The sequence below is a fragment of the Mustela putorius genome, unplaced genomic scaffold (assembly GCF_011764305.1).
Source record: "Mustela putorius furo isolate JIRA1106 unplaced genomic scaffold, ASM1176430v1.1 tig00003909_pilon_pilon_pilon, whole genome shotgun sequence".
In the NCBI taxonomy this organism is placed as follows: Eukaryota; Metazoa; Chordata; class Mammalia; order Carnivora; family Mustelidae; genus Mustela; species Mustela putorius.
In genome coordinates this window covers 18897909-18909738 of record NW_025422057.1, presented here as the reverse complement: position 1 = coordinate 18909738, position 11830 = coordinate 18897909, and the positions used below count along the sequence as shown (strand labels likewise).

Sequence of the window (11830 nt, the reverse complement as noted above, 5' to 3'; positions counted from 1 at the left end):
CTATTTAAAAAAAAGTTATAGATGCCCCTTTGCTGAAAATGCATATTCACAGTACAATTTGTATAAAATTTTAGGATGGTCTTGACCCTTTAATTCATTGCCCTCAAAGAGAACTGTCTAAAAACAAAATGCACACAAATGCACACACACAAGAAATGTGTAAGGGTAAGACTTTTAATTGCCCCTCAGGAGTTATTTTTCTCTTTCTTTTGAATTATTGATCCTTGGTGCCTTGCCCACTATTTCCTATTTTGATGCTGGCTTTGTCAATGGGGCCGAAGGGCTGCCTATCCTGTTGCTTTAAATGCAGGGTTTGGGGATTTCCTGGAGCTGCTGTAAAATGTCACTCTTTTTCTTTCTGGACGCTGCCCTTTTTGGAAAGAGACACACACAGAGAGACAGAGAGACAGAGAGAGACAGAGTGGGAGGAGCGAGTGGAGGCTGAAGGGCGAGATGCATGCAGAGAACCACCATATAGAAAAAGGAAGGCAGTTGCATATACTAGGTTAGAGGTACTGTGGCTCTCTATAACTTGTCTGGAGCCAGACCTCTGCTCCTCTCTGGGCTTCAGTTTTTATATCCTTATTCAAGCAAGTTGGCCTCACTAGACCCTCTCCAGGGATTTTCTTCTGTCTCTGACCTTCCATGAAGCCAACTTCATTTTTCTTATAAACATTTTATAGTACAAAACAGTATCTCCCTTGGCTTGCCCTACTATTTTTATTTCACTTTGTCCAAAATAGAGGTTTGATTATTTCCCCTCTGTAGCTTCCTTTTCTATGTGTGTCTCTGTCTACTCAACACTGGCCTCTTAAGCCACCCTCCACCCATCTCCAGCCTTCCCTGGTTATGTTTCCCTGTGGTTAAGGCTCTCTTAATCACAACTCATGATCATTCAGCCCCCTTTTTTTCCAGTATGAAGAGTCTTTCATTTCCACAAGAGGCCCCTGTGCTCTACTACCTCTTTTGGGAGATGAGCAGAAACTAGTGCAGTACAGACAGGAGGAAGGCATAATGCCATCTTCTGTGAGCTCAGCACTCACTGGAGAAAAGAGGATGAATTCCAACAAGTGTGCAGCTTAGCTGAGGATCCCAGGTTCCAGAAGAATTCGAATAAAGCCCCTGGAGATACAATTGAGAGGTGCTTCTCTACACTGACTCAACACAATTAAGTCGGTGCAGGGTGTGACAGTTGTAGGAACTACTGGAAAAGCATCTGGCTGAATGGTCTTGTGATTGCAAAATTCTGAGGAGCTGGAGTTTCTATAGGCTTAGAATGCAGGCTGGGTTTGGGGATGTGTCAAAATACATGGGCTTTTGGGGGAAAAGATGATCTGTTGCGGTTCCTGGACCCTAATTTAGCTTGTTTCTACACCCTAAGGTGGCAGGAGTGATTTGGTGTAGGGATTGGGGGTGGGGGTTGGGGGAAGGACACAGAGATGAATGCACTAAGAAAACCTCTTGAAACTTGAATTGGGGAAGTAAAACCTTATTAGCTTTTCTTGGTACATACTATTTAAAAATATTGCATCTACTTCTTTGTGCCATGCTTCACATTAGTCTATATTTTTTTAGTCTAGAAAAGAGAGTCTTGAAAATGACCCCGTCAACAGCTTCTAAATATCATACTAAGCCTCCTGTACCACCACTCCCCCTCCTTCTTCACTTCTCCAACCTTAAATGGACTCCCATGATAGTAGGAGGCTCTGTGGGGGATGGGGACCAGAAATGGCTAAGACATTTAACTTTCATTTGAGAGACTCAAAGTTGAGTGGCAGAAAGAATCCAGTAGAGGCCTAGGTACTGTGTAATTGACACTGAGAACTCATTCACACTCTGGCTCTGCTACTAACTAGCTGTGTGGCTCTGAGCAACTCACAAGTTCTTGGGGTCTCTGTTGGTAAGTGAAGGCTTTGGATTAGGGATACACACATTTCCTTTATTATAAAAGTCCTTTGATTACCAGTGACCCACTCAAGCCCCATTTTCCTCATCTTTAAAACAGGGACAGTAAGATCTGTTTGACCACTCATAAAGATGGGGTAAAAGTGTATGTGAAAAGCTTGGTGAGCCTTAAAACATAATACAAATGTCAGTTATCATCATCATCCTTAGAATTCTTTATGCAACTCTCTTTCTTCAGAGTAGAAGCCTGTCTTTCTCTAGTCTTCTACCATTTCTGTTAAAGAACAATCCAGTGCCTTATAGGAAGTCCCAAAATTCAGCCCTTGGTTTGATGAACTAGGAGGCAGATGTCAGCTCAGGGAGATGTTGCAAATGACAGTGCTATCTGAAAGTTCTTCTTAAGGAAGTGGGCTAAGGCTTCCATCGGTCCCCAGAAAGAGATGGCTTCTTAGAGATCTTATGCAAGGGCATGAACAGAGTTTACTAACAAACTTGTGTTCTCAGACAGGGGTTTTCCCAGAGAATGAAAAAGCCTTGAAAGTTCCAAGGGCAATAATGGCAATTTGAGGAGCTTGTCTTTCGCCTAGCACGTGCGTGTTTCCAAGTCTTCACTGACATTCACTCATCGGTACTCCCAACACTACTTCAGCCTTTAGTGTTGCCTTTGGGGTGCCAGAAAGGGATATTACCTGAGCTTTGTATTTAGAGAAAGACCCTGGGCTGAGAATGACATTTCCTCTGTCTACACCTGGTGATTAGTTCTTCCCTGTTACCAGTGGCAAACCCTCTCATGTCTGGTCCCCTGCTACCAGGACTCCAGTGGTGCCCTCCCAGGGCCTTGCCCAGCATCATGGTGTCAGAACTGGAATGACTCCTTAAAGACTTGCTGCAGGGGCCAACTCCTTCTTTGATGGTGCAAGACTGAGGCATTCAATACACCCAGAGGGGAAGTGAAACACCGAAGGCAACACAGCTAGCTACAGACACAGTAACCCGTCTTCAGAGACAAAAACTAGAAACTACTTTCCACCCTCACACCTCCATACACCCTAACAAATTAAACACTCTTGGTGTCCCTTGAGGAATCAATAATGCTTAAACCTGAGGGGTACTGGGAAGAGGAGAGACATCATGTATGTGTACCTGATCACCCAGCACAGCCTCTGTTGCCACCTCTGAACAGTTGTCTCATCCTAGGCAACAGTGATGGCCCATCCTATCCTAAGTTGGAATGGGTCATTCTTGAAATAAAAGTTGAACTTCCATCATTCTGGACAGAATGAGTTAAGATGAAGGGCTTCCTCCTTTTCTCTCATCTAACACCTAAGTTAACATAAGCCCATAAGCACAGGGCTTTAGGAAACAGAAAGTCGGGTTGTGAGCAAATAATGTGAAATGAAAGTGCCCATTGTGGCCCAGAAGCCTGGGAAGCTACAGATACTACTTACCCTAAGGTAGAACATAATGACTTTTGCCAAGAACACAGCTGGATCAGCTCTGTGTTTTTCACAGAATAGGCACATAATAAATATTTGCGGATTGATTTGATGAGGAAAAATGCCTGACTCTTGGATAATTTTCCATTTTTCAGCTTCTTATTTTTTAATGTTTAGCAAAGGCGCAGGTGGCCAGTGTTTAATACATCTGGAAGGAATGTTGATGATAGTGGCTGTCATCTATATTTCCCAAACTGGTCTCTAAGTAACACTGCTTCTGGGGTATCTTGGGGAAAAAAAGTTCTGTGTTTAAATAGGTTGGGGAATGTTACTTAGCTTTCTACTCTGGTCTCTCAAGATGCTCAAGACTCATTAGTTATTAAAAATACTGAGAAGAGTTGCCCCCCACCAAAACCAGCTTTAACTTTGTTAAAACAATTTCTTTCCAAGTTGGTTTGATTACGTCCCTTCCAGTATTTCTTGTGATATCCATTAAAGTCCCACAAAATTAATGTTCTTTGGAAAATACCTTGGGAACTATTAAGTGAACCTGGTTTTTTAATTTTACTTGTGACAAAACAGAGATCCTGTGAGTGGTTGAAGTTCTTACAGGTAGCTAGTGGGGGGACTAGGACTAGGATCCCATTTCTTTTTTGCCTGGTTTAAACTGGTCAGCCACAACCAGCTAGAGGAGGATTCTTGAAGGTGGGTCCTGGAACACCAAACATCATGTATAAAGAAGATGGGTAAAAAAGATATGAACATTTTACTCCATAATGGGTTCTTTTGGGATAATTTGCTAAAAGCTTTAGGTTCTTTTAGCTGCTTTTAAATATGGGTAATCATATTCCACTCTTTTATTATCTCATAGATCTTGGGGTACTTGCCCGTTGCAGCCTGCATATGCCATAGGTGCTTAATAAGTGTATTAATGAATGAATGAAGGAAGGAAAGAACTCAGCAAAAGTCAGAGAAGGTTGGTGGCAGGGAGGAGGAAGGAAAGAATCAAGAATTGCAAAGGAGTGAGAAAAGGAAAAAATGTGGAGAAAGGGGGATGGGTGAAAAAAAGGAGCCAGCAGTTACTGCTCAGTGGGGGAGCCATGAGGCCTGGCAGAGAAAAGAAAGGAGACAGCTGCAGGTGATGGAGAAAACAAAAACAAAACAAAACAAAACAAAACTGAGTGACCAGGAAGCTTTGTTTTTAAAAAGTAAAAGTGAGTCATAAGGCTAATTCAGATGCTGGACATGCCAAGAGGCTCTTGCCCAGGAGGTTGGAATAAGCAGGAAATGCTGAGAAACTTTGTGAACTCAGATCAGGGTACCTTTATTGCACCAGTACAGGAAATGTGCAAGGCACCTTCTTAAGACCCACTATGATAACAGATGAGTAAGACAGGAATCTTGCCTTCGACAAGGTGACAGTTTAATGGGGAGGAGAGTTAGGACAGGGACTCAAATAACATAATGCTAGGCAGAATGTTTCAATATCCCCAGAGGTAAAAGTCATTACTGGGGGGAATCAGGAGACAGGAAATTCACCTGAAGTCAGGAGGCTCAAGAAGGCCTGTGGGGTTGAGCCACAAAGCATGGCTAGCATTGTACCAGGCAGAGATGGGGGATAGAGAGGCATTTCAAGGTGATATGATAAAGAACCCTCAGGAGGTGGGGAAGCATTTGGAACAGTGAGAGGTCCAAGTGGGTTCCTGCCAAGGACGTGTGTGGATTGGGGGAGTGTGGAGACATGGCCAGAAAGTCTTGAAAGTCAGAAAGGCCAGAAAGTCACACCATGGGGCCTTGAATGCCTGGCTGAGGCGCTGGGGCTCCAGGCAGGCAACGGGAAGCTACTGAAAGGGGTTTTTGTTGTTGTTCAGAGAAATAATACCATTAGGGATGACTTTCAGGCAGGGTGACCGGGCAGAAAGGGGTTAAGTCAGGGGAAGGAGCTCCCCCGTGGGGGTGGAGGCAGTTTGGTTGCCAAAAGACCAACAGACCATTTAGGTGTTGCACATCAGACAATCAGAAAAATCTGTCCAGAGATAATGGCTGAACCCTTTCCCGAGAGAACAGACAGCAGAAGGTTCTGGTCATTTCCTCAGGGGATAGGGAAGGAGGAAGCATTAGAACACAAGAGAAGCCAAAGAGAATGTAGCCAAGAGGAGAGACACCAACAACAGCCAGGCGGGATACAGGTTTCCATCAAGAAGTTACAGCCATGATTGAGAACCCCGGCCCCGGAGCGCGGGGCTGTGGGAGTTGGAATCCCAGCAGCCTAACTAGTCATGATTAGCACAGGGACTTCAAAGAGTTTTCGAGTGTTTGTTTCTTCATATATGAAATGGGGGTGATTTCTATCTTCAAGGGATGTGGGCATTCACCGAGATAAAGTTCTTAGTGTACACAGTAGGAGCCAAGGAGCGAAGAGGACCCGCGGGAGAAGCAACTGTAGAGATTAAGGGTGTTCGCTGGAGGAGCATCTGGAAATGGAGGAAAGGGACCCTCCAGAAGCCCAACATTTAGCCGGGATCGCTGACTGCTCTGTGAGAGTTGGGAGTGAGCTGGTCAAGGCAGCCTCAGCCCAGTCCTCACCCCAAAGCACAGTCCTTAAGCCGACGCTTCCATCCTGCCACGCCTCCCAACCTCCCGCCCCCAGCTTCCCGCGGGTCTCCCACGCCAGCCAGTTCCAGGACCCCGACGCGCATGCGTCTTCCGGCGCCCCTACTCAGCTTTCCACGTTTCACTTCCCTCCCTTTTTCCTCCTCAGCTCCCACTCCACCGCCGCGATTGGCCAGCGGGCCTCCCCACTTCGGCCAATAAACGCCGCTTTCTCGCCCCCGTGTTACTGGGTAGAACAAAACAAAAACAAACAGAGCGAGAGGGGGCTGAGACGCTCTGAGGCGGCGGCAGAGGCTGAGCAGCGGGTCTCGGCCGGCGGACCGGGGACCTGGGCGAGCAGTGGCGACGGCGGCGGCCCGAGGGGTCAGTACCAGCGGGGCGGCTCGCACGCTCAGAACGACTGCACTCTCTCCCTCAGCCCCCGTCTCTCCTCGGAGGTAGCCGCACGTTGGGAGGGGGAGGGGGCCCGAGACCGCGGCGGGGTCGGGTCGGGGCCGGCCCCGGGTGGGCGGGGGTCCGGCCTCCTCCTCGGAGCCCCGCAGGCGGGCCGCGGCTGCCCAACGCCCCGGGATGCGGAGGGCGGGCTCCGGTTCCCTCCCGGGCCGAGGCCCGGAGCGCGGCGGCGCGGGCCCGCCCCCTCCGGGACCCTCTCGGGGCCGAGCAGGGTGCGCGGGGCGCTCGCCAGCGAGGGGCTGCTCCTCATCCGCGCCAAGGCCGAGTTCTCATTTTTACTTGGAGGGGGGACGTTGGGAGGCGTGTTTCTGGCGAGACTGAAATCCTGTGAGGAAGGTTCGCGCCCTCCCCGCCCTCCTGCTCTCCCTGGAGGACCCCGGCCCAGCGTTCCCAGACCCCGGGCCCGCGCTCCGGAGCCCAGGCCCGGCCGCTCTGGTCCGGCGTCCCCCGGGGCCGGCCTGGACTGGGGCCCGCGGGGTCCCGGCCTGCGCCCGCGGCGGGGAGGAAGGCCCGCCGCCGCGGGAGGGGCCGCTGGGAGGCCGACACGTGCCGGCCTCCCCGGCCCTGCGCGGACTTCGGGCGAAGGGTCGCCTTTTTGGTTGAAAATCTCCCAGGGACAACAAAGACAGGAAGGGAGCCCCCTCTCTGTGAAACGCAGGCCGCGTCTGCTGCATCCGTCGATTCGGTGCTGCAGTGCACACGGGGAGGGGTCCTGTACCCCCCACCCGCTCCCCGCCCCGAGCTTCGAAAACTGCAGAAGTCGGTCTCTCGCGTCGCGCATACCCTTGTGAGAACTGGCTGCGTGACCAGCAGCCGGGCAGTGTCTGCAGTGATTAAAACGATCAAAAATGCAGCTTCGTGTGAACAAAAAGTCACCGCCTGTTTTTACTTGTATGTTTACTGCTGTTTTAGAATTTTGGCGTTCTTACTAATTTAAGTTTTCTTAGAAACCACCGTATACTTTTCTAAAAGGGGAGCACTGCACATGCGTTTTAAGTTCCATTATTGGTATTTATGCCCTTAACTTTCCTTCATTATAGGTTTCTTAAATTCCTTACTATTTCAGCAGCGATCTTTGAATTATATTTTGATTGGTTCTCCTGTTGTAGTAATGAAAAGAAAAATAGTTGCTGGGTGTGCAAAAATAAATGACACTTTGAGGTCTTCTGCGCAGCTTTTGCATCATCGTGGCTGAATACTTTCAGCTGCTTTTTAAGTTGCTAATTAGCTGTATTGTAGCCCTGGAATGAAAACAAATAATTTTCTGGTTAACATACGGCCTAAACTTGACTAGAAACTGTCAGAGTGGTTTATGAGGTCTATTTCAGGAAACAGATTTTTGGGGTGGGGGCTGGTGGGAAGGGGAGGTTCTATCTGCTGCGGAATGTCATGGCATTTGAATGTTTCTGGTTGTAGGTTTCTGTAAAAACCCACTGAAGAAATGAAAACTGTTTAATGTTAGCCTTAATTTTGTCAAACTTCTATGAATGCTTTTGTTTTCTTATGGAAAATTTTATTATTTCGTTTCAAGGATGTGGCATTTAGAATTTTTGCTTTATGTAGTTAAGTGTGGGCTAAAAATCTTACGGATTGTGGAGTAAACTGGAAAAAAGCTCCACTACTTTGAGGAAAGGAAAAACATGCAATGTGTCTTTATCTTTCTCTAAATTCTTAAAATGTCTGTGTTGCTATCAAGTGTGACTGAGTTCTTGATTGCTTTATCATTGCCTAAAGACACAGACAAGACCCCCTCCCCAGTTAGGATTACTAAATAAAAACAAATATGGTAAGTTCTAGATAATAGTCATACTTAATAATTTTCTTTGCCCAACTGAATGTCTTTTGTGTAATAGTTTAAAATAAATATTATTTTTAGTGTTTGGAATGTAATATTTAAAGATTTGATATAACAGTAAGAGTCTTTGTTTTAATAAGCTTCTGTCTGTTAGCCCTAAAACAGAATCTTCTTGTGGGATATTAAAGTCTTGTATTGAACTTGTGCAAGCAGTACTGGATTGAGAAGGTCTGGGTTCTGGTTTTTCCACTGAGCACTGTCTTTGGACAGATCATCTACCTTCTCTGAATTTTAGTTGTGTGCAGAGTGGAGTAAATAGGTCAAGGTTGTTTTGAGACGGACATGAAATAATGCCTATAAAATTCTCTGTAAAATATAAAAGGCTTTATAAACACCAGTTAAAATAATTTCATTTCCTTTAGTAGCTAGGTTCTGCAGAAAGTATTGACAGACTTCAATGTAATTCTAGTTTAAAAAGCTCATACACACATCATAAGACATTTTCACTGTCCTAAAATATGTAACTCATATAAAATGAAACATATGGCATTTTCAGACATGAAAAACACCAAGTGCCTAGGTTTCCAAACTATTTTTGCTTATATATTTATATAAGTCTCTATATGCATATCTTTAACGGTAATTTTTTCCCCTAAATCCAGAGTTGATGGAAATTATGATATTGAAAAGTCATTATATAGAATTACATAAGTCTGTGTATTTTAAGTAGAATTAGAATAATCTCACCATTTTCTTAACTTCTGAAGTGGTATGATAGCATCCTGGTAGCCTAAGGATTATGCCTTATTAAGTTTTATCATGGTTAGCATTAAGGTGTGTGTATTTTTGTTTTACAAAATAATACCCTTTTCTGGATCAAAGGACTATAAACCTTTTAGATGTTAAAATAGTAAATATTAAGGAATTTAAAAGTTAGGTGAGGGGTGCCTAGCTGGCTCAGTCTGTGGAGCATGTGACTCAATTTCAGAGTCATGAGTTTGAGGCCCACATTGGGCCTAGAGTTTACTTAAAAAAAAAAAAAGTTGAGTCCCAGAAGGCATCACATATTATTATTATTATTAGTAAGTAATTTTGTTAATTTATAATTTGTATTAATGTAATAAATATTAATAATTTATTTATATTTATTGATATTAATGAAATGACATTTAAAAATAGGTTGTTTTATGAGAAAGGTATGCTTTTCTGCAATTAGTTTATTAGTCATTTTCATTAATTTGTGCATTTTAGATCTTGAAAGCATATTGCTAGTGAAATGATTGGGAAGGCTTATATAGAACCTATATGATGTGAACAGATCAGTGGTTAAGTACTGTAAGCCACCATTTTAAAAATACTTGCAGAGAGATTCTAAAATCATTTGGTTACACTTTCTGGTAATAGTTTCCATGAAAATATATTTTGATAGTCTTTCAAGTAACAGATTTATATCACTAAGTTAAATAAGAGGTAACTGATTTCATCAAAACCTTCAACATTAGTAATTTTTAAGCCATTTTTGAACTGAGGTCTATAATACTGAGATGCTAATGTCATTGTACTTATTTATTTTTTGAAGGCAAGTTTTTTTGTTGTTTACTTTTTATTTTTTAAAGAGAATGGGGGAGGCATCTGGCTGGCTCAGTTTGTAGAGGATGCGACTCCTGATATCAGGGTTATAAATTTGAGCCCCATATTGGGTGTAGAGATTACTCAAATATAAAATCTTCAGATTTTCTTTAAATTAAAAAAAAAAGTGGGTTTTTTAGATTATGAAAATAATAATTCTCATTGTAGAAAACATTTACAAAAATTTCTCCCAATCTCAAAGTCTTAGAACTATAATTATGGACACCTAGGTAATGAAATGGCAGACCTGTCTTCCTTCAGATATGTTACAATGTGAAAAAATAACATGGTCATGTCATATGCTTGATTAAAGCTGTTGCTTGCATTTTGTAGTAGTTCTTAAAATTCATTTTTAGTGAATTTTCCAGTATTAATTTATATCAGATTAATTATGAAGCCTGGTAGTCCTAAAAAATTTGGAGTATGTATATACTGCTTTAATTTTACTTCCAAGTTAAAGGGATGCTTTGGCACATTCAGAAACATGGTTTTTTGTTTTGTTTTGTTTTGTTTTTTTTTTTTTTTTTTTTTTTTTTTTTTTTTGACAGAGGTACACTTGTCAGGAAGATTGAAGCCAAATATTAATAGTGGTAAACTATTTTTCAAAATAAAGAGAATTCTTTTTCAAAAAATGAAATTATGTGCTGATTTTTTTTTACAGTGATTAAGTAAATTCAATTTATTAATTATATCAGTTTGGAAGATACTGAAACTTTTTTCTTTTTAAGGAAATAGATCCCAAGGGAAGACTTCCATTAGTAATATAATCAGTGCACGTGACATTAAGGAACTATGGATGTAGAAAATGAGCAAATACTGAATGTAAACCCCTCAGGTAAGCAAGACTATTTTGAACCTTGACTGTATTATGAGCATATGTGAGGTCCTACAAAATTTTATGAAAACATAGTATTAAAACCAGCTTTTTACTTTAAAACCATCTTATTGGGCACCTGGGTGGCTCAGTGGGTTGAGCTGTTGCCTTCTGCTCAGGTCATGATCTCAGGGTCCTGGGATTGAGTCCCGCATCGAGTACCGCATCTGCTCGGCAGGGGGCCTGCTTCCTCCTCTCTCTCTGCCTGCCTCTCTGCCTACTTGTGATCTCTGTCTGTCAAATAAATAAAACCTTAAAAAAAAAACCCCAAACCATCTTATTCATGCTACAAGAAAGTGAGTTATATTATTTTTAAAATCAAGTTTGGGATTTTTTTTTATTTAAATATTTATTTACTTGAGAGGGAGAGAACAAGCTGGGGGAGGGGGCAGAGGAAGAGGGAGAAGCAGACTCCTTGCTGAAGAAGGAGCCCGATGTGGGGCTTCATCCCAGGACCCTGGGCTCTTGCATGACCTGAGCCACTCAGGTGCTCCTGTGGTTCTTATTTTTATGGAAATTCTTCACATGTCCTTATCTTTCTGCCCATCCTTTCACATTCCATACACTCTTATTCTCCATTTTTTATAATAAACTGTAAGGTACAGAATGGAGAAGAATAGTAAACCTGTTCACTGATATTTTCAAATGAGCTAGTGATTTCTATAATACAAACTATTACTGGTGTTTAAATCTCTTTCCTTTTTTTTTTTTTTTAAGATTTTATTTATTTGACAGCGATCACAAGTAGGCAGAGGCAGGCAGAGAGAGAGGAGGAAGCAAGATCCCTGCTGAGCCCGATGCGGGGCTCGATCCCAGGACCCTGAGATCATGACCTGAGCCGAAGGCAGAGGCTTAACCCATGAGCCATTAATTAGGAAAGAGATCGATCTCCTTCATAATTAATAATTTACATGTTATATTATCTATAGTATTTTTCTTGATTTTCCATGGTCCTTCAGTTAGCACCTTATCATAAAAATAGTTTCGTGGGGAGCATCTGGGTGGCTCAGTGAGTTAAACCCTCTGCCTTCGGCTCAGGTCATGATCCCAGGGTCCTGGGATCAAGCCCCACATCAGGCTTCCTGCTAGCCTGCTTCCCTTCCTCTCTCTCTGCCTACTTATGAT

General features: G+C 43.3%; 2 protein-coding genes across 6 annotated transcripts in view; one reads left to right on the top strand and one right to left on the bottom strand.

Moving 5' to 3' along the window:
- The first annotated feature begins 6192 nt into the window (after nucleotides 1-6192).
- The window catches only part of PDCD4 (programmed cell death 4), a 29469-nt gene continuing 23831 nt past the window's right edge, over nucleotides 6193-11830 (top strand). For 2 of the 3 annotated variants that reach the window (XM_045068801.1, XM_004763855.3), the window contains exons 1-2: nucleotides 6253-6391; nucleotides 10560-10666. In XM_045068801.1, coding sequence (XP_044924736.1) covers nucleotides 10624-10666 — 43 coding nt within the window. In that variant the 5' untranslated portion in view covers nucleotides 6253-6391; nucleotides 10560-10623. Of the gene's footprint in view, nucleotides 6392-10559; nucleotides 10667-11830 lie in introns of all 3 variants that reach the window. The other variant, XM_004763856.3, reaches the window with a different exon arrangement.
- The window catches only part of BBIP1 (BBSome interacting protein 1), a 44680-nt gene continuing 39195 nt past the window's right edge, over nucleotides 6346-11830 (bottom strand). For 2 of the 3 annotated variants that reach the window (XM_045068802.1, XM_045068803.1), the window contains one exon: nucleotides 6346-7648. In XM_045068802.1, coding sequence (XP_044924737.1) covers nucleotides 6346-7188 — 843 coding nt within the window. In that variant the 5' untranslated portion in view covers nucleotides 7189-7648. The remainder of the gene's footprint in view (nucleotides 7649-11830) is intronic. The other variant, XR_006603164.1, reaches the window with a different exon arrangement.